The sequence below is a fragment of the Heloderma suspectum genome, chromosome 12 (assembly GCF_057233095.1).
Source record: "Heloderma suspectum isolate Gila_16-S chromosome 12, 16-S_ref, whole genome shotgun sequence".
NCBI lineage: Eukaryota > Metazoa > Chordata > Lepidosauria > Squamata > Helodermatidae > Heloderma > Heloderma suspectum.
The window spans coordinates 37566352-37592326 of record NC_139469.1 but is presented as its reverse complement, the minus strand read 5'-3'; the positions used below and the strand labels follow the sequence as shown (position 1 = coordinate 37592326).

The 25975-nt window shown below is 45.2% G+C and overlaps 2 protein-coding genes across 2 annotated transcripts in view; both read right to left on the bottom strand.

Moving 5' to 3' along the window:
• Window positions 1–809, bottom strand: part of LOC146336855 (BTB/POZ domain-containing protein KCTD5-like) — a 41811-nt gene extending 41002 nt beyond the window's left edge. The window contains exon 1 of the mRNA XM_084817892.1: window positions 691–809. Coding sequence (XP_084674018.1) covers window positions 691–809 — 119 coding nt within the window. The remainder of the gene's footprint in view (window positions 1–690) is intronic.
• Window positions 810–1412: 603 nt separating this feature from the next.
• Window positions 1413–25975, bottom strand: part of PDPK1 (3-phosphoinositide dependent protein kinase 1) — a 72625-nt gene continuing 48062 nt past the window's right edge. Inside the window, exons 12-14 of the mRNA XM_084819157.1 lie at window positions 7859–7916; window positions 6276–6428; window positions 1413–5751 (exon numbers count right to left, since the gene is read on the bottom strand). Coding sequence (XP_084675283.1) covers window positions 5644–5751; window positions 6276–6428; window positions 7859–7916 — 319 coding nt within the window. The 3' untranslated portion in view covers window positions 1413–5643. The remainder of the gene's footprint in view (window positions 5752–6275; window positions 6429–7858; window positions 7917–25975) is intronic.

Sequence of the window (25975 nt, the reverse complement as noted above, 5' to 3'; positions counted from 1 at the left end):
TGCTTGATTTGGCTCACTCAGAAGTTGCCTTTCTGGGCCATTTCTCTTCAATATGGACTGTGGCCCGGAGAGTTTGGTTTCTGTGGGTGTTTTGTGGCTTATTGCATCCCTGCCATGTTATTATGCTTGACTAGCGAGTTTGGTTGATTTCGCACATTCAGAAGTGGCTGCTCTGGGCCATTCTGTTCCAGATGTTTTCTGGGCATTATGTGGTTAATAATATAATATTGCAAGGATTTTAGTCGTAAAATATTGTTCTCAAGTTTTTCTAACACGTGCCACTATTTCTGGCATTCTTTCTTTTCTTTTTTTTAATATAAAGGGGCTGTTACAGCCTTTTCTGTTCCAGCTTTTACACCATCCCTGCATTTCAACCCACATTGGCTATTAGAGGTATGTCTTGCACCCAAGCAAAGTATCAGGCTGGACCTGACCTTATGGCAGACGTTTACAGCGATGACTGTCGAGGCTGATATCACAAATAACGTTTACATGATTAGCTTTAGAAATATTAGAGGTTATGTTTGTTGCTGATAATACACAAATGGCCCTATTAAATGTATGAATATTCTGAGGGTTTGGAAAGCTATTTCACCCCCCAAGAAGGGTATTTGACCCCATAGAAACAGATATTCCAATATCCAGCTGTGCTTCAGCTATTTTCAGTAACAGCAAGGGGGCATAACCCACAGCTGCATGTGGCGCTTGGGCCGCTCCTGGCATGGCCTGCAAAGCCAGTGGCACCTCATCTGCTTTGGCTCACAGCCCAATGCTCCAACAGGCAGCTTCTTCCTCTGGCTCTGCTCCATCCCCCTCCCCCCACAGGGAAATGTTCTTATTTCCATTCAGCAGTTGATCAAAGATAAGAGCTTTCCCCTGCTGAGCACTGGAAAAGGCTGCTTTTGTCATCAGTGATTTTATACAGAACAAAAGACCCAGATGTGATTTTTTAAATGATTTATAGAAATAAAGGGGGGACTAGGGGTTCCAATTTAAAATTCTATTATGAAGCATTTCAGTTACACAAATTATATAAATTTCTTAATTAGGGAGATTTTAACTGGATAGAGATGGAAATATACAGAGGTGTGAGGTTTTCCTATTAATGAGATCATGGTAAATCCATCTGCATGAAAACATCTTAAAGAAATCCTTTCACCAGTGCAGCATTTGCAGTATGGAAACGATGGACAAAAATATTAGCTCCTGCAGCATCACCTTTAACACCCTTTATGTTTCATCAAACTTTTGAAGACCATTTTGAATGTCTTTTAACTTCCAAATCTCTAGAGTTAAAAGGCATGGCATCCATGTTATATAAATTGTTGACAGAATTATTTTATGGGGGTCATCTGAAATATTAAAAGCATGCTGGGAGGTGGATTTTGGAATGCCAATAGACAATTTCCTTTGGGACAAAAGTTTTATTTCTGGCTTCATGAAGGCAATAAAGGCAAGGGAACTGACTTTCAAAGCACTTTTTTGGTGGCACATAACCTCTATGCAGGCACAAAAGATGTTCAGAACCCCCTCAGCTTATGTTGGAGGGGATGTCATAGGACTGATACATTTGTCTACATGGAGTAGTCATGTCCTCTGGTACATTTTAGACATGGACTTCAAAGAAATTAACAATACGACCAAACAAAACATCACCAAGACTCCAATGCTTACAATTCTGGATATCTTTCCAAAAGATTTAGTCTACTCTACATAAAGTCTTTATTTTACATTCTTTAGCAGCACCAAGAGCAACAATTGCAAGCCAGTGAAAAAGTTCAGTGGACTTTTCTATCAAGGTTTGGTTTCAGAGGCTTTGGGATCACTTATTAATGGACATATGGTGTCCGTTATGGTATGTAATTGCATACCCACTCTATAAAGGTTATTAAAAGTCATGCAAAACCTGAAACGTTGTACACAATATAGTATCCATTTTTCTGGTACGTTGATCCTATATCCCAGCCGCAAGCCCCTCCAAATCATAAGATTTTTCTGACCTACTAAAAGAAAATAATTTCATCTTAAAGGTCTTGCAGTTCTCTACTCTCTATATCCTAACTGAATTGGTTACAGTTGTTTTATCTTTTTCAGGCCATGTGTAGCTCATGTTCACAGTACTGAAAAACTGATATAAAAATTAAGTTTGAAAACGGCTGCCTTTTCGGGGCTTAGCAGGGAAAGCTCTTGTCTCCCATCCACTGCTGAGTGTTTTCATGTGTCTTCAAATCCTGCTTATTTATGAGCAGCAAAGTCTTCCCCTGTGGCTAGTGGCAGCAGAGACACGGCACAGCCGGCTTGTTGCGGTGTGTGTGTCTGCACACACAGACATGGATGTGGGGCTCAAGGCTGAAAATTCCTGTTTTGCATCCATCTGGACAATGCAACTTTGAATATGTTATCTCTTGTGCTATTTTGATTGCTCTCTCAAAACACAACTTCTTTTGCAGGGATATTAAAGTTTGCATGTATTTTTCATTATCTTTATTGTCTTGTATTTTATTTTGTTTTAATTTGTACAACACCCAGAGAATGTTGATTATTGGGCTGTTTAAAAATGTAATAAAATGTACTGAACTAAGTGTGATTTAATTCTGAGTACCATGTATAGGACAATGCTTATAATAAATGTAGACAATTAGCTAACCCAAGACAGTATTCATCTCATTCTATCCCATAAATTCCTCCCTGAAAATACTGTATAGGTCACAATTATTTCTCCAATCAGAATGAACAGCTGAAAGATCCACAGCTTCCCATGAAGCACTTTGAGCTTCATGGATTTTAGAAACAAGTTTACATTAACTGAAGTAAGCTTCTTACATGTTAGTTTGCTCCTTAATTATGTACATATTATCAAACATTCACCAGTTCTTTCACTTGATACAGAAGATGGAGGAACTTGGGGCATTTATTACATTTATATCATGCCTTTCCTCCAAGGAGCTCAAAGTGGCATGCATTGTTCTCCCCCTCATTTTATCCTTACAATAGCCCTGTGAGGTAGGTTAGGCTAAGAAAGTATGACTGGCCCAAGATCACCCAGAGAAATTCTTGGTTCTGTGTGTTTAGAGAATTGAACAAAGACAATGCTGGTTCAAATCCCCAGTCAGCCATGAATCAGAGGTTGGGGGTGTTGCACAAAGGCCTTGCAGTCATGTTGCTTGGCAGACTCAGATTGCTTCTGTGCACCAAATACTTCAGTCACTGGAGAGATGAATTGCGCGGAATGATCCCCATCCATTTGCGAGGTTGGATTTGAACTTGCCCTTTCCCAGAGGAGAGCTCCCCAACATGCCACCCAGAGCAGGGGCTCTCATCTTACTGGATTCCATTTTAACAGGAGAGAGAAGTGCAGCCAGCAGCAGGGACAGCTGAAACGAATGGGTTTCTGTTGCTGTCAAAAACACTTTTAGGCAGCTCTGTCCCTTGCGGGGTCTCTTAGAAATGCAGCAGCACTACCTGCCCTATGGTTCATTATGTCCCAGCTATGACACCCACATCAGCAGCTATGGTAGTGGCTCACATGGAGGCTTTGGGCAGGGTGAACACCCAAGCGTGCACGCGTGCATGCACACACACACACACACATCAAAATCTTTGCAGGTAAAATGGTTCTGCTTGCAGACTGAACTTGAGCAGGGGCACAAAAACATTTCGAGCCTGAGGGGCATGCCCCCACGCTGCTTGCTGGGGGAGGGAGGAGGCTACAGCCTGTTTCCACCCCAACCTGACCACTGCCTTCCCTATCATTCCCTATAATCTTTTAGGCAGGAAAAAACACCCTGTGAACAGGCTCTATGGTTCCTACCATAGACACTCCACTGCTAGACCATCCTAGGAAGTGGACCCGAAGCCTTCAAGTACTGCTTACTAGGAAACTTTAGGAATAAGATTTCTCTTATAGGAACCATAGACCCCATTCCTAGACTGTGTTCTTTTTCTGAGCGCTGTTGCTGATTTTTTTCTCCGGCAGCAAATGCAGGAAGTCTGGGGTGTCTGACAGAGGCTGGAGTCTGCACTTTTTCTACCCCTGAACCTGAGAGATCAGCATGATCAGCTGCAGGAGATATACTAGTAGCCTTGTAGCTAATATACTAATATTCAACTCTTTACTAGCCAAGATCTCATGACTTCCCATCAGACACTGTTCTTGCAAGTCTACCTCTGGCTTCCTTGAGGGCACTGTAAAAACCCCATCCCTGTTGTGTGAAGAATATTCTGGCTGATCAACAGATAAGATCACTTGCTCAGAACTCTGGTACAAAGCATTATTCTCTCATGGTACAAATGAGAAGTGAATAGAAGTAGTACCATTAGTGTCCAGAAAAGAACCCGCCCCTCCAAAAGCTTCAGTTACCCAGAAATCAGTACATACAATGGGAAAGGGGTACTTACATTGAGAAAGCAGGATCTTTGCTATATTACAAGAGTTTGACCATGACAATTTAATTGGAAAAAGACAAAAGAGCGATATGAAACATTTGATAGATATGACTTAAGTACCATACATTTTCCCCCTCCTTTGTATCAACATTTTTACATGAACACAACAATTAGTCTGATTAGTGGAGGGTCTTAAATATAATTAAATCATGAAAAATATTTTCAAAGTTGCTAAAAGGTACGACGCTTGGCCAATGAACAATACAGGAATATTTGTACACCTCATTATACAAAGAGACAACAAATCAAGTCATCAGTTGTACAACAGCATTTCCCTCACTTGGCCTTCTCTCCCCACAAACAGGCCACCCCCCTGCAATGCTCTGCCCACGCCATACCCTGGAAAGAAATCCGCTCGCTCCCCTCTTCTGAAAAGATGAAGAGTCTATTACATCAATATAATTTTGTACTAACTATAGTTAACCTCTTAGTTAGTCTTAGTTAAAAGCATGCTGGTAACTTTAATGCTCCTTAGTTAAACATGTATCAAATTAAAATTCCATGTTTAAAATTTTATGAAACTAGAATGGCCGGGATTTCAAGTGCCATGTTCAACATTTCCCTCTCTTACCACTGTGCCGGAGTGCATCTGCAAGACATGCGATTAAAAGAAAGTACCATCCACGGAGAATCCTGCAACTGGACATGACCTGGAGAGTTTTGTAAGGGCATATGCCCACAGCAATTACACGTGCTGGATATCAACGAACCAACTAGAAGGAAGGAAGGAAGGAAGGAAGGAAGGAAGGAAGGAAGGAAGGAAAGCGCTGGCAGCAGCAACAATGGCGACCTCACGTGAAAACCTCCAAAGCTCCCTGACAAAACAGTTGCATGATAAATTGGGAAGTCACAGTAATAATCCAGCCCCCACATGATCTGGGCTGTGCAAGTGGACTGGACTGGCTTTGCTTAACTGATCTACAGCAAAGCCAGCAATGCAAAGTCCACGAGTTTGCAGCAGAAGCCAAGGGAGACGCTCACGGCAGCAGAGAAGATGTGCATGTGTGTGTGGAAGCCTCAACAGAAGCACAAAAGCAAGCAAAGCGACCCTGAATTCCATTGGTTGGGCATTTCCTTAGAAAAGGAACTAGTTTTGGCCCTGGAGATGGATGTTTAGCTGGACTAGGAAGAGTCCTCTGGCTGGGAGCACGTGGCGCTCTAGCAGCAAGGAGTGAGACGGGGCATTTAGGGGCAGCCTCATTTCGCAGCATTCTGGTGGTATCTGTGTCGCCAAACCTCTTGTATCTTTTTGCACCATTTATGAGCATTCCCACTCGGGTCCATCAGGTAGTATGTCCTGTTAGGCTGCAAGCAAAGAACGTTTTAGTGCCCATTCAGTCCAGCAGCCCATGAATACACTGCTACTAAGAACACAACTGCATTAACAACAGCCAGAAAACAATGCTAGGCTGCAGCCTGGCAGACTCTGATAAAGCCTTAGCTCATCACCTCCCTCCTTTGAGGATGAGGACTATATGGCACCTTGTACATGAAAAGTGTCCCAAGGTAAATTTTAACAGTGCCATTTGCTCTGTAGATAATACACTACAGATGTAGCTGCATGAGCCAGCTCTGGTCAGAGAAGGCACAACAGCCAGCCTCAGCCACCAGCAGGGTCACTGCACAGCTACTACTGTGGAGGTTTCTGGGTCCACTTTGGACCCACGGCCAAGTTAAAAGCACTCGGATTTTGCTTGGCTCTGGCTCCTCTTAGTGAGTGCTGACACCTCGTACAGGCCCCACTAATACCACATCTTCAAGAGCATCACTGTACTGGGCTAGCAGTCATGCCAGAACTTTAGGTAAGCTGGCTTTGAGGGGTCACTTACTGTGTGAACAAAAAAGGTCTTGAAGTTCTTGGCTTCTGGCCGGAGTTCCAGTGACCATGGAATCTCCCCTTTTAGGACCTTGTTGACAGGGTCCACGTAGTACAGGTGTGGCCCTTCGGTGAGCAACAACTGGCGCCGGCGAGCAAACAGCCCCTGTGGAGAAGGAAGCCACATCCAGAGCCGTTTCTAGCAATATCCCGCAACATCACTTGGGGGCTCAACATTCTGGCTCAGGAGACCAAGGGATCACAAAATCCCGTGAGGGATGATTTTGAGGAAGGAAGTGATCCCGCTGCTTTCATCACTAGGGGAGAACAAGCGGGGAACCAACACTTGGGGGGGGGGGGTCCTTACCTCGGAATGGTTTCCCAAGCCAACCGTTCTATAGCTGACTAAAGCAGGGGAGAAAATCTTCAGAGCTCATGTGCACCCCACTGAAGGTTCTTGGCTTCAGATGTTTCAGAATATTAATTTTAGCCTGACCAGTTTGTATCCTTCTCTATGCAACCTACAGTCCCAGAATGCCTAACCCTGTGTGGCCACTGGACTTGCTGCCTGTAGAGCAGCGGAGTAAAATTTAAGGCTCCACTGCAATTGTCTGTGGTAGCAAACTGCTATGAGGCCCTAAAGAGACTCATACATGTACTGTGAGAGAAGCTTGCATAGCCAAAGCACGCCTCAATTCACATGCACGAAGTGGTCACTGGGGTGCATGCTCCCCAAATAGAGGAGGACAAAAATCTAAGACAATGCAAAGTGAGGCCAAACAACCAAGTGGTGCAAGGGACAGTAGTCATGTGCTGTACTGCAATGCAAAACACAAATGAATTCAAGAACTGGCTGGCTGCTACTTACAATGAGGCAGCATCGCCAGTAAACAAAACACCTGACCAGGAATAATCAGAATTTGAGAGTCTTGTTTGTATTGAGGTTATGCAAGGTCTAAATGGAAGAGATGATCGCTATTTGCTCTCCAGCACCTGTGTGTATTGGGGGGGGGGGTCTCTCAGCCCCACCAATAGGCACTGTGGAACTCACTTGAGGCCCCTAGACAACGTCAGGGGGGCCATAGGATATTCTGGATTCCTGGATCCAAGGTTGGAGACGCCGCTCCGATCATAGATCCAGGAATCCGAACTCCCTCTCCGTGGCAGCCAGCACGGAAGGAACCAGCTGCCTCTCCAAGGTCGCAGGGAAGGTAAAGAGGGCATTCACATTGGTGGGGAGAGGAGGGGACTGGAGTTGCCAGCTGATGCCGCATCCTGAGGCCTCTCCAGCCTCCGTCCCTCCCCCCCATGACGCCTCAGCTAGACGAGTTTGGAGAGCTGCGCTCCAAGAGAAACAAAAGTGGATCCCCCACTTTTAAACATTTCCCATTAAGAGAATCCACATTTTGTTCTCTTAAGATATTTCTTCCCCTTTCCTTCCCCTTTCTCTTTTAACAAAGCTTTAAAATATAGTTTTGTTTTTATTATTTCATGTATCCAAGCACCAAGTTGTACGAATGCTATAGAAATAGCAAGAGATAGGTCGACCTCCCTTGAACCACACCAAAATAACATTTACAGACAACAGCAACTTACCTTCCTCTTGTCTACTGGCCCCATTTTCAGTATTAAGTTATTTTCTACAAACTGGTGCCTGAAAAGAAAACATCACCTCATGTTATTTCCATCAACCCATAATCACCACCAAGCCAGGGGTCAACCTGCAGAATGGTGGGCTTCCCAATCAAGCAAAGGGCAACGCCGTTGGTGACGGACGGTCAATAAGAGGAGCAGCAGCATTTGGAACTGCTAGCAGCCAGAGAGGACAGGGGCTAACAGCTGAGTAGGCGGTGGCCCATATCCTCTGCTCCGCAGCAGGGCCCCGTCCTCTCATGCCAGCTCTACTAGACAAAACAGGCAAGAATTCTGTTGAACCCAGAAAAAATCTTGCCAGCACCCATACAGAACTGCCAATTTGGGGTCAGCCCCCATGGCAGAAATTGGCTGGATTTCTACTTTGGTTGACTCATCTTGCCCCAGTCCACCTTTTCTCAAGCCCCCACACTCCCATGTTAGAAAATCATAGAATCAGAGCTGGAAGGGATGCTGGACATCTTCTTGTTCAATCCTCCGCTCAGTGCAGGCTCTGCAATGAAGCTACAGCAACTCTGACCAGTGGCCATCCAGCCTCTGTTTAAATACCTCCAGCGAAGAAAAACCCACCACCTCCCAAGGTAGTCAGTCTATCCCACAGCCAAGCAGCCCCCACTGTTAGGAAGTTTCTCCTGACGTTTTGCCAAAATCTGCTTCCCTGCAATTTCCACCTGTTGGTTCCAGTCCTGCTCTCTGGAGCAACAGAGGAAGTTTGCTCCTTCTTCTGCATGACAGCCCTTCAGATATTTGAAGGCGGCTACCATGTCTCCTCTTGATCTTCTCCAGGAACACAAATAAACAATGTCATTGCGAATGCTCGGGAGTGTACAGGCACTCCTTGGTTTGGTTTTAGACCAAAGGGGGCCAACATATCTCTTCAGCCATGCAGGTATTTACAGCTAAGGTGGCAGTTCACAGTTCTGTACAGTTCACAGATCTGTGGTTATGGCAACCATGTCCCATTTGAAGTCATACAAACTAAAATTTTGAGAGCCCTATTTGGAGCCCCAAGCTGTGTGCCCAATGTAATCTTACAATTAAAACTGGGGCAAATTTTTGTATAGGGCCATGCATGGGTACCCAAGATAAATTTGTGGCTGAAGTTGATTTTCTTTCCTGTGTGATTGGCCCCACTAACACCAAGTGATGTTTTTCAGACAAAATGGAAAAAAACAGTGAATGAGAAGTTACAGAATTTGGGATTTTCTCCCGGTGTTCTTTCAGTTCCTGGATATACAAAAGCTAAAGCCACTATCCAGACGTGAATAGGGGAGATTGTGCTGCAAAATCATTTAAGTTTGGCCATGTTACACCCTTCAGGGACAATGGGAGGGCAAATTCTTTCACAAATTTGACTATTCACAAATTTAGAAAAGCATTTACATTAGCTAGGATTAAAGTTCTGCCATCTGTACTTTTGGAAGGAGGATTCAGGAGGGTTTCTCATCAAAAGCATTTATGCCCTTGTGAGGTGGGGGAAGTAGAGACAGCTGGACATGTTTTATTCTATTGCTCCTTTTATCATGATCTTCGATTCACTTATCATCCCAATTTTACCAAAGATTCCTGGTAGATCTGATGTCTTTTATCTATCATAGCTATTGTCTGATCAGAAGAATCCCCAGGTCACAGCAAATGTGGCTAGTTTCTGTACAGCTGCTATCGCTTGTCAGAGGATGATGATAAAATATTATTTTAACATATTAGCAAGGTTATTTTATGTTGGGATTTGTATGTTCTTATTATACTGTTTTGTGGTTATTTGGGCTCGATTCCTTGTATACTGTATTTTTAGTACTTCATATTTTACATGTGCTGGTCTATGACCAAAATAAACAACCTGAATCTTCTCCACGCTAAACTCCAGGCTGTTTCAATCTTTCCTCATAGGCCTTGGCTTGGAGACCCCTCGCTATCTTGGTTGCTCTTCTCTGGATGTGCTCCAGTTTGCCAATCTCCTTCTTAAAATGTGTCCAGAACTGGACACAGTACTCCAAGTACAGCTTAACACAGACCTATTACTTTCCATGACCTGGACACTCCACTTCTGTTAATGCAGCCCAAGATCACACTGCATTTTTAGCAGCCACATTGCATTGCTGACTCATATTCAGCTTATGATCCACAAACTGAATCCAGAAGCTTTTCGCATGTACTGCTGCCAAGCCAGGTTTTACCCATTCTATACTTGCGCTTTTATTGTTTTGTACCTAAATGTAAGAGTTTTACCGCCATCACTGCCTTTCCCTGCCTGCTGCTTCTCCATCCCCAAGCCAGTGCTGGACCACTCCTCGCCTCACAGAGACCATTCTAATTCCAACTGCCCTGTGAGCAGGAGAGGCAGTGTCATCATCTTCAAATAGGCCATTTTTACTGTTTAGTTTTATACTAAATTAAACTAAGTACTGATTAATCTTATGGATGTTTGTAGTCCCTCTGAATTACTTTTGGGCTGAAGAGCAGGGAATTCCTTTAAATACATGACCTTATCCATATTCTACATACAACATCTAAGGTCCTCCTCCAGGTGGTGGCAACGAGGGACAGGGCCTTGTCATTGATGGCCTCTCAACTGTGGAATAATCTCCCTGATGAGGCCACCTGATGCCAATATCTTTTTGGCACGAGGTTAAGACCTATCTCTTTTCTCAGGCATTTGGCAGCGTGAGTTTTTAATTGGCCCTGGATCTGTTTTATAGTTATGGTTGACTGCTTAAAATCGTTTTTAGATGTTTCTCCGTGTATGCTGTTTGTGTTTTACGCAAATGGTTTTTAAACTTTGTACATTATGTTTTTTAATCTTTGTAAACTGCCCAGAGAGCTTCAGCAAGCTTCAGTTATTGCAGAAATGCAATAAATGAATAATACATACTCTTAGGTGCGAGCCTGGAGCAGTAAAAGGTGGTCAGTGGGGAGCTCCCTGGTGAGACCTGGGTGGCAGTTGAGGACTGTTTTTGATTAGTCTGAAAGCCTGGTTGGAGGCCTGCTGACCAGCTGCTCAAATGGATGAGTAATTTTGTGCCGTTGATAGTGACGCCTGCAGGTGGTTGCTACCGAGAGTCGGGCGGGGGGTCTCCTATTACTGAGATAGGGTGTGTGTGTGTTTAGGTCATTCCTTATATTAGGAGTGAGTGAATTTTATGAGACTGTGAGTGTATAATGCAGCTGAGAGGTGCTGGGGGAGAGGTACAGAGGGGAGGTATGGAGAGAACCCCGACAATGACAGTTATGGGAAGGAGGAGGTATGACATGAGGGTGCATCATTAGAGGAAGAGGTGAAGTAGATGGTTTTAGGACATTCCCCTTTGAATCCTTCCTCTAACACTGAGATACCTAGTTGCTCAACTACTGTACCTCCTGGGCTAGCAGTGCTGTTATTAGTGCCAGGTCAGTCCCTAAAAAGATTGATACCATCCATGATTTAATAATCAGTACGAATTATTATCAGTACGAATGCCAACCTGGCACGTATTGAGACCTGAGTGGGAGAACACGGTGGCGCTGACCTTGCACAGCTTTGCCCATCTGGGTGCTCAGTACAGCACCAGCTATGAGGGCTTGGACCTCTGCCTGGGCCAAAGAGACAGACTGGGCCTGCTGTTGGTGTACCGTCCATCCTGCTGCCTAACAGCATCCCTGACTGAGCTGGCTGAAGTTGTCTCAAGTGTAGTGTTGGAGAAACAGAGGTTGATTCTCCTGAGTGACTTCAATATTCATACTGAGGCCGCAGTGAGTGGGCCAGCTTGGGTCCAGAGGGTGGTAAATGCATTACTGCGTGAGGGGGTGGTCCCTGCTGCCCTTAAGGAAGCGGTGGTATGACCACTCCTGAAAAAAACTCTCCGTGGATCCATAGCTAGTGAACCAGTGGCGAATACCCCTTTTCAGGCAAGGTGCTCAAGAGGGTGGTGGCAACTCAGCTACAGGCATCCTTGGAGGATACTGATTGTCTCACAGAATCATAGAGTAGTAGGGTTGGAAGGGGCCTACAAGGCCATCGACTCCAACCCCCTGCTCAATGCAGGAATCCAGGTCAGGGCATCCCTGACAGATGGCTGTCCAGCCTCGTCTTGAATGCCTCCAGTGGGGGAGAGCCCACCACCTCCCTAGGTAATCGGTTCCATTGTCGTATTGCTCTAACAGTCAGGAGGTTTTTCCTGATGTTCAGCCGGAATCTGGCTTCCTGTCACTTGAGCCCATGATTCCGTGTCCTGCACTCTGGGAGGATCGAGAAGAGATCCTGGCCTTCCTCTCTGTGCCAAACTTTCAAGTACTTGAAGAGCACTATCATTTCTCCCCTCAGTCTTCTCTTCTCAAGGCTCAACATGCCCAGTTCTTTCAGTCTCTCCTCACAGGGCTTTGTTTCCAGTCCCCTGATCATCTTGGTTGCCCTCCTCTGAACCCTCTCCAGCTTGTCACACCTTCTTCAAGTGTGGTGCCCAGAACTGGACACAGTACTCCAGATGAGGCCTAAACAGTGCTGAGTAGAGGAGAAATAGTCCTTCCTGGGATTTGGAAACTATGCTTCTATTAATGCAGCCCAAAATAGCATTGGCCTTTTTTGCAGCCACATCCCATTGTTGGCTCATATTCAGCTTGTGATCGACAACAGTTCCAAGATCCTTCTCGCTTGTAGTTTTGTTGAGCCACGTATCCCCCATCTTGTAACTGTGCCTTTGGTTTCTTTTTCCTAGGGGCAGAACTTGGCATTGATTCCTATTAAATGTCATTCTGTTTTCTGCCCAGCGCTCCAGTCTATCCAGATCACTTTGAATTTTGTTTCTGTCTTCCAAAGTCTTAGCTATCCCACCCAATTTGGTGTCATCTGCAAATCTGATCAGCATTCCCTGCACCTCCTCCTCCAAGTCATTAATAAAACTGTTGAAAAGCACTGGGCCCAGGACTGAGCCCTGCGGTACCCCACTCGTTACCTCTCCCCAGTTGGAGAAGGTCCCATTGATAAGCACTCTTTGAGTCCGATTCTGTAGCCAACTATGGATCCACCGGATCATTGTTTCATCTAGCCCACTTTGAGCTAGTTTGCTCATCAGGATATCATGGGGCACTTTGTCGAAAGCTTTGCTGAAGTCGAGGTATATGATGTCTACAGCATTCTCATAGTCCATAAGGGAGGTTACTTGATCAAAAAATGAGAGCAGATTCATCTGGCAGGACTTGTTTTTGGCAAATCCATGTTGGCTTTGAGTCATCACTGCATTGTTTTCAAGGTGCTTCCAGATGAATTGCTTTATCATCTGCTCCAGAATTTTCACAGGGATTAGCGTCAGACTGAGTGGTCTGTAGTTCTCAGGTTCCTCCTTTTTGCCCTTTTTGAAGATAGGGACAACATTAGCCCTCCTCCAGTCATCTGGCACTTCCCCCGTCCTCCATGATTTCTCAAAGAGAATAGACAGCGGTTCTGAGAGTTCTTCTGCCAGTTCTTTTCTTACTCTAGGATGCAGTTCATCTGGCCCTGGAGATTTGAACTCATTCAAAGTAATGAGGTGTTCCTTGACCATATGCCTATCGATCTCAAGCTGCAATCCTGCCCCTTCAGCCTGCACTTCGCCTTTGCCAGGGGGGTCATAGACCCTCTTTTGGGACAAGACTGAGCCAAAGTAGGAATTGAGCACCTCTGCCTTTTCTTTGTCATCTTTTATCATTTTGCCATCCTTATTTAATAGCAGAACCACCATTTCTTTCTTCTGCCTTTTACTATGCACGTAGCTGAAGAAAGCCTTTTTGTTGCTGTTAGCATCCCTCGCTAACCTCAGCTCATTCTCAGCTTTAGCCTTCCTGATGCCATCCCTGCAATTCTGTGCTACCTGCCTGTACTCTTCTTTTGTAGCTTGACCTTCCTTCCACTTCCTATGTGTGTCCTTTCTTGTTTTCAGGTCATCCCTAAGCTTTTTGTGAAGCCACATTGGCTTCTTCTGTTGTCTTCCACCTTTTCTTCCTGTTGGAATTGTTTGTAATTGTGCCTTGAGCATTTCCTTTTTTAAAAGCTCCCACCCATCTTGAACTCCTTTTCTTGTTAGCGTCGCTTGCCATGGGACCTTGCTTATCTTTGTTCTGAGTTTATTAAAATCAGCATTTCTAAAATCCAGGGTATGTGTTTGACTACACTCAGCTTTTGCTTCCCTTAGAACCAAGAACTCAAGTACAACATGGTCGCTTTCCCCCAGAGTTCCTGTAACTGCTATTTTATCACTAAGTCATCTCTGTTGGTTAGGATCAAGTCAAGGATAGCCAATCCTCTAGTTCCTTCCTCTTCTTTCTGTAGGAGGAAGTTATCCACCACACAAGTCAGGAATTTCCTGGAGGGGCCGTGTTTTGCAGAATTTGTCTCGCAAGAAATATCAGGGACATTGAAGTCCCCCATTACTACTACATCTTGCTTCCTTAAAACATTGGCTATTTGCTTTTCAAAAGTTTCATCCTCGTCTTCTCCTTGGTTGGGTGGCCGGTAGTAGACTCCGACCACCAGGTTCCTTTTATCTTTGCTCCATTTATTTCAACCCAGATGCTCTCGATGGGGCTACCAAGCTCATCCTCCTGTATTTCTGTGCAGAGATATGTATTTTTCATATACAGTGCAACCCCACCTCCCTTTCTGTTCCTCCTGTTCTTTTTGAAAAAGTTATATCCTTCAATTGCTGTATTCCAGTCATGGGAGTCATCCCACCAAGTGTCAGTTACACCTATCAAGTCCTAATTTCCCTCTTGTATTAAGAGTTCACGTTTGTTCTGTTTGTTTTCCATACTCTGGGCATTAATATATAGACATCGAAGACCATGTGCTTCATAGTCTGGCTTTCTTCCTACATGTGTCTGAAGACTATTATTGGGCGCTATCAGAGCTGTTCTCTCCGTTGCAGTGCATGCGCCTACGTCCATTGTTACCCCCAACATTACATCTCCCTTCCCCGCAGGATTCAGTTTAAAGCCCTCCTGATGAAGTTCTTCATGCTGTGGCCAAACACATTCTTCCCATCCTTTGTGAGGTGCAACCCATCCCTAGCCAACAGCCCATCTTCCAGGAAGTATAGCCCGTGGTCCCAGAATCCAAATCGCTCTCGTCGGCACCACCTTCATAGCCAGTCATTCACCCAGAGTATTTTTAGTTCCCTTTCTATCCCTCTTCTGGCTACTGGAAGGATGGATGAGAAAACTATCTGGGCCCCAAAGTTCTTGAGTTTCCTTCCCAAAGCCTCAAAGTCTGATGTGATTTCTTTGTAGCTCTGCTTGGCAGTATCATTTGTTCCCACATGATGAGAAGAAAGGGATCCCGGTCAGTGGGCTTTATGAGTGCAGGCAATCTTTCAGTCATGGCTCTAATCCGTCCTCCCGGGAGACAACATACCTGGCGAGTCCACGGGTCTTTGCGACATACTTGGGTCTCGATCCCATGCAGCAAGGAGTCTCCCACTACTACCACTCTTCTCTTCTTCTTGTTGTAGGCTGGGTTTCATCGCCTCTGTTTTGACTGACCTTCAGCCTCTTGCTCGCTCTCATGTGGGTTCCCCTGTGATTCTTGCTCTGCAGGCTGTCCTCCAGTCTCATCTGCAAGTACCTGGAATCGGTTCCACAGCTCCACTGCTTCCACTGGTGCGGAGTGGCATCTAGTTCTCCTTCTCCTGTCACGCTTTTCCAAGGAGTATCTTCTACTCCATTTTTCTTCACCTCAGCATTTCCCACTGCCTCATCTTGCTGTTGCTCTTCAAGCTTCTGGTCTTGCCTTTGCTGCTGTAGTTCCCCCATGTAGTTCCCAGACTGAAATGGGTCTTGACCCATTTCAGTCTGGGTTCCAGCCTAGTTATGGAATGGAATCGGTCTTGGTTGCCCTTTACCTTTATCGGGAGAGGGACAGAGGGATTGTGACTCTTACTATTATTTGATCTCACAGCAGTTTTTGATGCCATTAACCCTGGTATCCTCCCGGATTGCCTCTGTGGACTGAGGGTTGGAGGCACCATTTTGTGGTGGTTCTGCTCCTATCTACAGGGCAGTTCCAGCTAATACTGTTGGGGGAATGTATTATGGTCCCCTGGCAGTCTTGTTGTGGGATGCTTCAAGGTACCATCTTGTCTCCAATCCTATTTAATATCCATATGAAGTCCATTAGGGTATTTGGGGCAAGATGTCATTAGTATGCTGTTGACACCCAACTCTATTTCTCCATTACATCTGAATCAGGAGAGGCCATTCACCTTGCTCAGTGCTTGAATGCACTGGTGAGCTGGATGAGGAGTAATGAACTGAACCTGAATCCCAGTAAGATGGAGGCACTTTGGGTGAGTGGTTCCAGGTCTGGGAACTAGGAGAACTACCAGCTCTGGATAGGGTTGTCCTCTCCCCCACCCCACCCCAAGAAAAGGTTTGCAGTTTGGGATGCTCCTGGATCCATCGCTGTTGTTAGAGGCCCAAATGACCTCTGGCTAGGAACACCTACCAACACCACAGGCTGGTATGCCAACTGCACCTGTCCTGGGCAGGGATAGCCTGGCCACTGTGATCCACAAACTGGTAACCTCAAGGCTGGATTACTGTAATGCACTCTTATGTGGGGCTGCTTTAAGGCAGGTTGCAGTGGTGAGGTTACTCACTGGAGTGCCTTACTGCGCACATATTACACCCGTGCTAAAGGATCTACACTGGCTGCCAGCCTGCTACCGAACTAGGTTTAAGTTGTTGGTATTAGTATACAAAGCCCTATACAACTCAGGAACATGTTACCTCAAAGAACGTTTCCCGCTATACCAACCTCCCAGGCCATTAAGATCTTCAGGGGAGACCCTGTTGTCCATACAGCCTACAAATTTCTGTTTGGTGATGACATGGGGACAGGACTTCTCTGCAGTGGCGTTTACCCTGTGGCATGACCTCCCCTCTGAAATACGTCAGACCTCATGTAGGCATTTACTGAAAACATATGTTTGCTTTGGCTTTCCTCCAATCATGAACTGTCTTTGCACTAGCCGCATAATACTGGGGGGGGGGTCTTGTTTGTTTTGTTTTAATTCTTTTGTAAAGCACTTTGGAATTTGTTTCAAATGAGAAGTGGTATAAATTGTTAATAAATCTGTTGAATTTCACTGTGTTAGTTTCAGCCCCAGTATACAAGCTGTCAAAATCCGTTTGGATTGTGAGTCTGCCTTCTATGGTGTTGGCTATCCCTCCTAACTTTGTGTCTGTTTGATAAGCCACCCCTGTACACCCTCATCCAAGTCATTTATAAAAATGTTGAACAGTTCAGGGCCTAGGACACAGCTCTGCAGCTCTCCCCTCGAGACCTCCCTCCAAGAGGATGCCAAGCCATTAATTAGCACTCGCTGAGTACAGTTGCTCAACGAGCCGTGGATCCACTTAACAGAAGTAGCATCCATTTTTCCATCTTAACAACAAGGGCATCATGGCAAACCTTGCCAGCTGCTTTGCTGAAATCAAAGTATACTACGCCCAAGGCATTCCTACAATCCACTAAACTAGTAGCTATCAAAAAAGGAGATAAGGTTGGTCTGGCGTGACTTATTTCTGACAAGCCCATGGTGGCTCCTACTATTCAATGCATTATATTCTGGATTGTCGCAGACCAGCGCTTCATTATCTGTTCTACAATTTTGCCAGGTACCGACATAAGACTGATGGATCTGTAGTTTCCGGGATCCATCTCCTCCCCCCCTGTTCTATAGGAATTCTCAAAGATTGCAAACAGCAGCTCTGAAATAATTGCAAGCTCCTTCAACAACTGGGGACATAATTCATTTGGCCCCTGAAACTTGAATTCATTTAAAGTAACTAAGTGCTCTCTAAACATGTCCTTACTTACTCTGGGCTGCAAATCCCTCTGTATATCATGTGTGCTATTTGTCGCTGGTTGAACACAACACTTTTTTCATAGAATCATAGGATAGCAGGGTTGGAAGGGGCCTATAAGACCATCGAGCCCAACTCCCTGCTCAATGCAGGAATCCAAGTCAAAGCATCCCTGACAGATGGCTGTACAGCTTCATTTTGAATGCCTCCAGTGTGGGAGAGCCCACCACCTCCCTAGGTAATCGGTTCCATTGTCGTATTGCTGTAACAGTCAGGAAGTTTTTCCTGATGTTCAGCCGGAATCAGGCTTCCTGTAACTTGAGCCCATTATTCCGTGTCCTGCACTCTGGGATGATGGAGAAGAGATCCTGGCCTTCCTCTCTGTGACAACCCTTCAAGTACTTGAAGAGCACTATCATAGCTCCCCTCAGTCTTCTCTTCTCAAGGCTATACATGCCCAGTTCTTTCAGTTCTTTTTGTAGAAGGTGGAGACAAAATAGAAGTTGAGTAGTTTCGCCTTCTCTCTGTCGCCCATTAACAATTCATAGTATTTCCTAAGCAGTGGACATACCCCTTCCTTGATCTTGTTCTTGCTCCTAATATAGCCAAAGAAGCCCTTTTTTGTTGTTGTTTTCAGTATCCCTTGCCAACCGCAGCTCATTCTGGGCCTTCACCATCTTGACACCATCTCTACGGGTTTGTGCAACTCTGTTGTACTCCTCCTTTGTAATATGTCCTTCCTTCCATGTCCTACATAAGACCCCTTGAGTCTCAACTCATCACAGAGTTCCCTGTGCAGCCACACAGCTTTCTTTAAATGTCTTCCTTCTCATGAGAAAATAGTGTATCTTCGGTATTTCACTTTTCATGATCTCCCATCCCTCTTGAACATTTTTCCTTTATAATTTTTAGCCATGGGATCCTACCCAACTTATATCCGAGGTTTTTGAAATTGGCTTTCCTAAAGTCCAAGATATATGTCCGGCTAAGTTCAGTTTTCACAGCCCTTGCTATTGCGAGTTCCAAAATGAAATGGTCACTTCCCCCCAAGGATCCTGCCACTTTTACTTATTCAACCAGTTCTTCCATCAACCAGTTATTCTCCGTTGGTCAGGATTATGTCCAGGGCAGCAGATCTCCCTTTTCCTTCTTCCACTTTCTGAGAAAAAAAGTTGTCAGCAAGATAAGTCAAACATTTATTGGATATTCCATTCCTAGCAAATTTAGAGTTCCAGCACATAAGATAGTTGAAATCCCATATTTCTACTATGACTTGCCTTTGTGAAATTTCTGTCATATGTTACAGGAAAGTGCTGTCCATGTCTTCCGGCTGGCTGGGCCATCTATAGTAAACTGTCACAAGAATATCACTCTTCTTTCTCACTCCTTCCATGGTTACCCAGATGCTTTCAACAATGCTTCCATTCTCAAAATTATGGATTTTCATGCAGGTGCATACATTCTTTATATATAACAAACTCCCCCTCCCTCTCTGTTGGGTTTATTATTTCTGAACGAAGTATACCCTTCAACAGCTGTATTCCAATCTTGAATCTCATCCCACCAAGTCTCAGTGACACCTATTAGATCATAATTACCATCTTGCATTAGGATTTCAAGTTCATCCTGTTTGTTTCCTATGCATTGTGCACTAATACAGACATTGGAGGCCTTGGGTCTCTTGGTATAAAGCCATTGGCTGCACTTTCCCAGTTTGCCTCATGTATTTACCTGCAAATAACTGGGCTCCACCTGGAGTGACTTGCTTTCTCCTTTGGCTCTCATGTTGTCCCTTATACTTAGCGCAGTAGTTAACACTGAGTGTTAGTTTAAAGCCCTCTTGATCAGGTTCACAAGGCTCCTGCCAAAAATTCTTCCTAGTCCCAGTGAGGCGCATCCCATCACTTTGAAAGGAATCTTTCATATCAGTATTGTAGGCCATAGTCCATGAAACCAAATCTTTTCTGATGACACCATCTGCATAGCCAGCTGTTCACTTTCAATATCCTTCTATCCCTACCAATGCCCTGAACTTAACAGGAAGGACTGATGAAAAGACCACTTGTGCCCCCAAATCCTTCACTTTCCTATCCCAGAGCTTCATAGTCTTTAGCGATCCATTCAACATTTCCTCTGGCTCTATCATTTGTTCCCACATGAATCAGCAGGAGAGGATAGTAATCAGTTGGTTTGATGAGTTTCAGTAGCCTCTCCATCACATCTTAAAAACGTGCTCCAGAAAGGCAACACACCTCCCAAGATGAGATGTCCGGTGTTGATGGTTAAATTCCTCCCATCTATGTGGCCTGAGAATCTTTCTTTGTGTTCATGGAGCAGGGGATGGTTTCTCATCTTCAGGTGGTCCAGGGTCACCATCCATGGAACAGCCTGCATTCTAAGCAATGGGAGGGAAAACCAAAGCCCAAACCAAAGCCAAACCTTCAAACTAGAGCAGCAGGTTGAGTCAGGTGACCCACCAGCCAAAGTCCACCCCAGGTACTTAGAAAAATATGGTTTGGGGGGGTGGGGAGACAAAAACCAGCCATGATAGCTGGCAGAGTCAGGTGAAGCAACAGCCTAAGCACAAGAGAAAACAAAAGCCCAAACCAAAGAGAGATGAAAACCTTCGAACAAGTCTCAAGCTCAGCTGAAAAATCACAGATCAACCCCCTCTTTGCTTGTTAGCACAGTCCCACACAGAACTCCCACTTGCTCACCCTGTTTGCTCACTCCAAAGAAATATAAGGTGCCCACAAGAAGCTCACAAGTGCAACAGCACCCTCCAGCTCGTGTACCCCAGCAACTCATATTGAGAGGAATACTGCCTCTTGATACTGGAAGTAGTATATAGCCATATTAGGCATCACTGATAGCCATATCCTTCATGAATTTGTCTACAGTCAGGGTCAGAAATACTGGAACAAGGATAACTGCTTTGGCAATTGGCCTCTGTACACCAACATATTGAACTTGAAAGGAAACACACCCAGATGGGAGAGAAGTCAGGACTTTCCGCTGTAATTCAAGGGGTTGGACAAAAGTGGGGCACTAACCATTCAGGAAGTACAGCCAGTGGCATATACCTCCCCCCCCAATCATTGGTGGCTCATAAGTAATGGAACAAACCAACATCATTTCAAACTTAAGGATCGACTTTAATACCTGGATGAAAATCCTTTGCAGTCAATGACTGCCTGAAGTCTGGAACCCATGGACACGACCAAATGCTGAGTTTCCTCCCTCGAGATGCTTGGCCAGGCCTTTACTGCAGCTGCCTTCAGCTGCTGCTTGTTTGTGGGTCTTTCTGCCTTCAGTCTTGTCTTCAGCAAGTGAAAAGCGTGCTCTATTGGGTTGCGATCAAGTGACTGACTTGACCAGTGAAGAACATCCCACTTCTTTGCCTGGAGAAACTCTTGGGTAGCTTTTGCTGTATGTTTTGGGTCATTATCCATCTGCAATATGAAGCGGCGTCCTATCTGTTTGACAGCATTCGGCTGAATCTGAGCAGAAAGTATAGCCCTATACACTTCAGAATGCATCCTGCTGCTTTGATCAGCAGTCAGGTCATCAATAAACACCAGTGACCCGGTTCCATTGGCAGCCATACATGCCCATGCCATAACACTGCCTCCACCATGTTTGCCAGATGATATGGCATGCTTTGGATCATGAGCTGTTCCTTTCCTTCTCCATACTTTTCTCTTCCCATCATTCTGGTACAAGTTAATCTTGGTTTCATCAGTCCAAAGAATCTTATTCCAGAACTGGACAGGCTTTTTTAGGTGTTTGCTGGCAAAGGCTCATCTGGCCTTTCTGTTCTTGAGCATTACCAGTGGTTTGCACCTTACAGACTCATAGAATCATAGAACAGTAGGGTTGGAAGGGGCCTACAAGGCCATCGAGTCCAACCCCCTGCTCAATGCAGGAATCCAAGTCAGAGCATCCCTGACAGATGGCTGTCCAGCCTCGTCTTGAACGCCTCCAGTCTGGGAGAGCCCACCACCTCCCTAGGGAATTGGTTCCATTGTCATATTGCTCTAAGAGTGAGGAAGTTTTTCTGATGTTCAGCCGGAATCTGGCTTCCTGTAACTTGAGCCCATTATTCCGTGTGCTGCACTCTGGGATGATCAAGAAGAGATCCTGGCCTTCCTCTCTGTGACAACCTTTCAAGTACTTGAAGAGCGCTATCCTATCTCCCCTCAGTCTTCTCTTCTCAAGGCTAAACATGCCCAGTTCTTTCAGTCTCTCTTCATAGGGCTTTGTTTCCAGTCCCCTGATCATCTTTGCTGCCCTCCTCCGAACCCTCTCCAGCTTGTCTGCATCCATCTTAAAGTGTGGTGCCCAGAACTGGACACAATACTCCAGATGAGGCCTAACCAGTGCTGAGTAGAGGGAAACTAGTCCTTCCTGGGATTTGGAAGCTATGCTTCTATTAATGCAACCCAAAAGAGCATTTGCCTTTTTGCAGCCACATCACATTGTTGGGTCATATTCAGCTTGTGATCGACAACAATTCCAAGATCCCTCTCGCTTGTAGTGTTGTTGAGCCACGTATCCCCCATCTTGTAACTGTGCCTTTGGTTTCTTTTTCCTAGGTGCAGAACTTGGCACTTATCCCTATTAAATGTCATTCTGTTGTTTTCTGCCCAGCGCTCCAGTCTATCCAGATCACTTTGAATTTCGTTTCTGTCTTCCAAAGTATTAGCTATCCCACCCAATTTGGTGTCATCTGCAAATCTGATCAGCATTCCCTGCTCCTCCAAGTCGAAGAGCACTGGGCCCAGGACTGAGCCCTGCGGTACCCCACTCGTTACCTCTCCCCAGTTGGAGAAGGTCCCATTGATAAGCACTCTTTGAGTCCGATTCTGTAGCCAACTGTGGATCCACCGGATTGTTGTTTCATCTAGCCCACTTTGAGCTAGTTTGCTCATCAGGAGATCATGGGGCACTTTGTCGAAAGCTTTGCTGAAGTCGAGGTATATGATGTCTACAGCATTCTCATGGTCCACAAGGGAGGTGACTTGATCAAAAAATGAGATCAGATTCGTCTGGCAGGACCTATTTTTGACAAATCCATGTTGGCTTTGAGTCATCACTGCGTTGTTTTCAAGGTGCTTGATGTGAAATTGACTGGTCTGTAGTTCCCAGGTTCCTCCTTTTTACCCTTTTTGAAGACAGGGACAACATTAGCCCTCCTCCAGTCATCTGGCACTTCACCCGTCCTCCATGATTTCTCAAAGAGAATAGACAGCGGTTCTGAGAGTTCTTCTGCCAGTTCCTTTATTACTCTAGGATGCAGTTCATCTGGCCCTGGAGATTTGAACTCATTTAAAATAATTAGGTGTTCCTTGACCATATGCCTATTGATCTCAAGCTGCAATCCTGCCCCTTCAGCCTGTACTTCGCCTTTGCCAGGGGGGTCATAGACCCTCTCTTGGGAGAAGACTGAGCCAAAGTAGGAATTGAGCAGCCCTGCCTTTTCTTTGTCATCTGTTATTGTTTTGCCATCACCTTGTTGTGAAGCCTCTGTATTTACATTCATAAAGCCGTCTCTTGACTGTAGATGTTGACAGTGGCATGCCTACCTCCGCAAGAGCGTTCTTGACCTGGCTAGACACTGTGAAAGGGTTCCTCTTCACCATGAGCAGAATTCTGCGGTCATCCACTTTAGTTGTCTTCTGTGATCTTCCAGGCTTTTGCTGTTGCTGAGCTTGCCAGTTAATTCCTTCTTTTTCAGGATGTTCCAAACTGTTGTGTTGGCCACTCCCACTGTTTTTGCTCTCTCTCTGATGGGTTTATTTTGTTTCTTCAGCCTAGTGATGGCCTCCTTCACTCGCATGGATACCTCTTTGGACCTCATGTTGGGAGTTCCAGTGAACAGCTACCAAATGCAAATGCAACACTCAGAACCACCTCCAGGCCTTTTAACTGCTTGACTGGTTATGGGGTGCCCGGGAAACCGGCCACCCCTGGCCATGCAGCTGCTTGTCGGCCATTCGTTCCATTACTTATGAGCCACCAACGATGGGTGTGTGTGTATGGCACTGGCTGTACTTCCTGAATGTACACTCTTGTCAAACCCACTGAATTACAGCTGAAAGTCCTGACTTCACTCCCATCTGGGTGTGTTTCCTTTCAAGTTCAATGTGATGGTGTACAGAGGCCAACTGCCAAAACAGTTATCCTTGTTCCAGTATTTCTGGCCCTGATTGTAATCCCCTTTTTAAACCCATCCAAATTGGTGGCTTTAAAAAGCCACGTCTTGTGGAAATGAATTCCATAGTTAAACTATTTGCGGTGTGAAAATGTATACTCCCTTTTATCTGTCCTGAATCTCCCATCAGTTTCATGAGACTTTGGGTTCTAGTATTATGAGAAAATGAACTTGAGCACACTCCGGGAGAGAGTGGAGGACAGGAAGGCCTGGCATGCTATGGTCCATGGGGTCACGAAGAGTCGGACACGACTTAATGACTGAACAACAACAACAAATTATGAGAGAGGGAGAAAGACATCTCTCTATCCACTTTCTCCACACCAGGCATCGTTTTGTACACCTCTATCATGTCTCCCCATACTTGCCTTTTTTCCTAGCTGAGCAGTCCCAGCCACTGCAGCCTTTCCTCACAGGGGAGTTGCTCCAGCCCCTTGTTCATTTTGGTTGCCCTTCTCCCGGCTCTACAACATCCTCTTGAGGTGCCGTGACCAGAACCGTACACAGTATATACACCAGAGACTTGTATAAGGGCAGTATGATATTGACAGTTTTATTTTTGATTCCTTTTCTAATTTACCCAGCATGAAATTTGCTTTTCACAGGAGTCGCACAAGCCGACCCCAAAATCTCCTTCTTGGTCAGTGACTGCTAGCTCAGATGCCATCAGCTTACACAAGAAGTTAGGATTTTCTGCATCACTTTACACTTGCTTACATATAATGTTAGCAGCCCATTGGTGAAGGGAAAGTTTAATTTCCTTTGTGGAACAGTGAGTCACTCAACAGCAGAAGCCTCAAATCAACCCATACCCACCCTAGTCAGTTTATTCTGATATCTGAGTGATGCCAACACAGTTTTGGGTGTCCTGTGAATGATTTAGAGCAGGGGCGAGAATCTGTGGCCCTCCAGATGTTGTTGGACTCCCAACTCCCATCAGTCCCAGCTTGCATGGCCAGTGATCAGGGATGTTGTAGTCCAACAACATCTGGAGGGCTACAATTCTCCAGCCCTGCTTTAGAGGAATTTCCTTGTTCTTGCCCATTCTTGTGAGGGAGTGTATTGTTCTTTCCTTAACCAGTTGATGGCTCAACCCCCAAGACCTCTTAGTTTAATTTTCCCCTTCAAGAGTAACAACAACTTCGGCAGTTGGCCAAAGATCCCTCTCTACCAGCACTCATTGGATAACTTTTCATGGCTGAGGAAAAAAGCCTACAAGATTAAAAGTCCCTTCCAGTTGGATATGGCTTCCTGCTTTATTGTGGAGTCGACATACTTCCAACAGAAAGCAGTCAGTTCTTTTCCTGATGCCTCCTTTATGCCGCCCAGGAAACATTTTGGAACATGCAAGTTTTGGGGACCTTGCTAGGCATAACATCTAAACCATATAGTATAGGATAGATTTTTTGCCTGCAGAACGTCTAGATGTTTCAAGTTTCTGCCATTTTTAAGACACTGTTCTTCCTTTTAAGTTGAAATGCCATGTAAAATATGCATGTCGCCACTCTGCCTTGCATGTGCCAGACTAAATGCCAGATAGTATTAGGTTCTTTTCATAAGGCATTCCAGCCACCTGATAAATAGCTAAATGGCAGTCAACAAGGTTTTTAATAAATAACCCTTTCAGAATCAGATACAAAGGCAGGGTGCAGGACAGAGAGTTAGGAAAACACTCTGTATGGCCCCAACTCATCATAGATCCAAGATCAACCCAGTCCAGCACCGTGTCCAGAGCCCAGACAGAAGGCCCGGGGGAAATTTCACAAGCGGGGCACACTGGAGACGGCCAGCACCTGTGTATCTCCAAGACCAGGTAATCAAAGGTAAACAGGCTCTATGAAGATGGGATGTTCCATCACAGCTCTTGACAGACTTGTTCTCTACAAAATAGTCTCAGCCTTCTATGATGTGGCCATCACACCATACTTTAGCAACGAATCCCTGTAAGGTAGTTCTTTGCTGCACAATGAAGCCCTCCTTCCCTTGGTTTGAACCTAGTGCCATGTTATTTGGTTGTGAAATAACACCTCCTT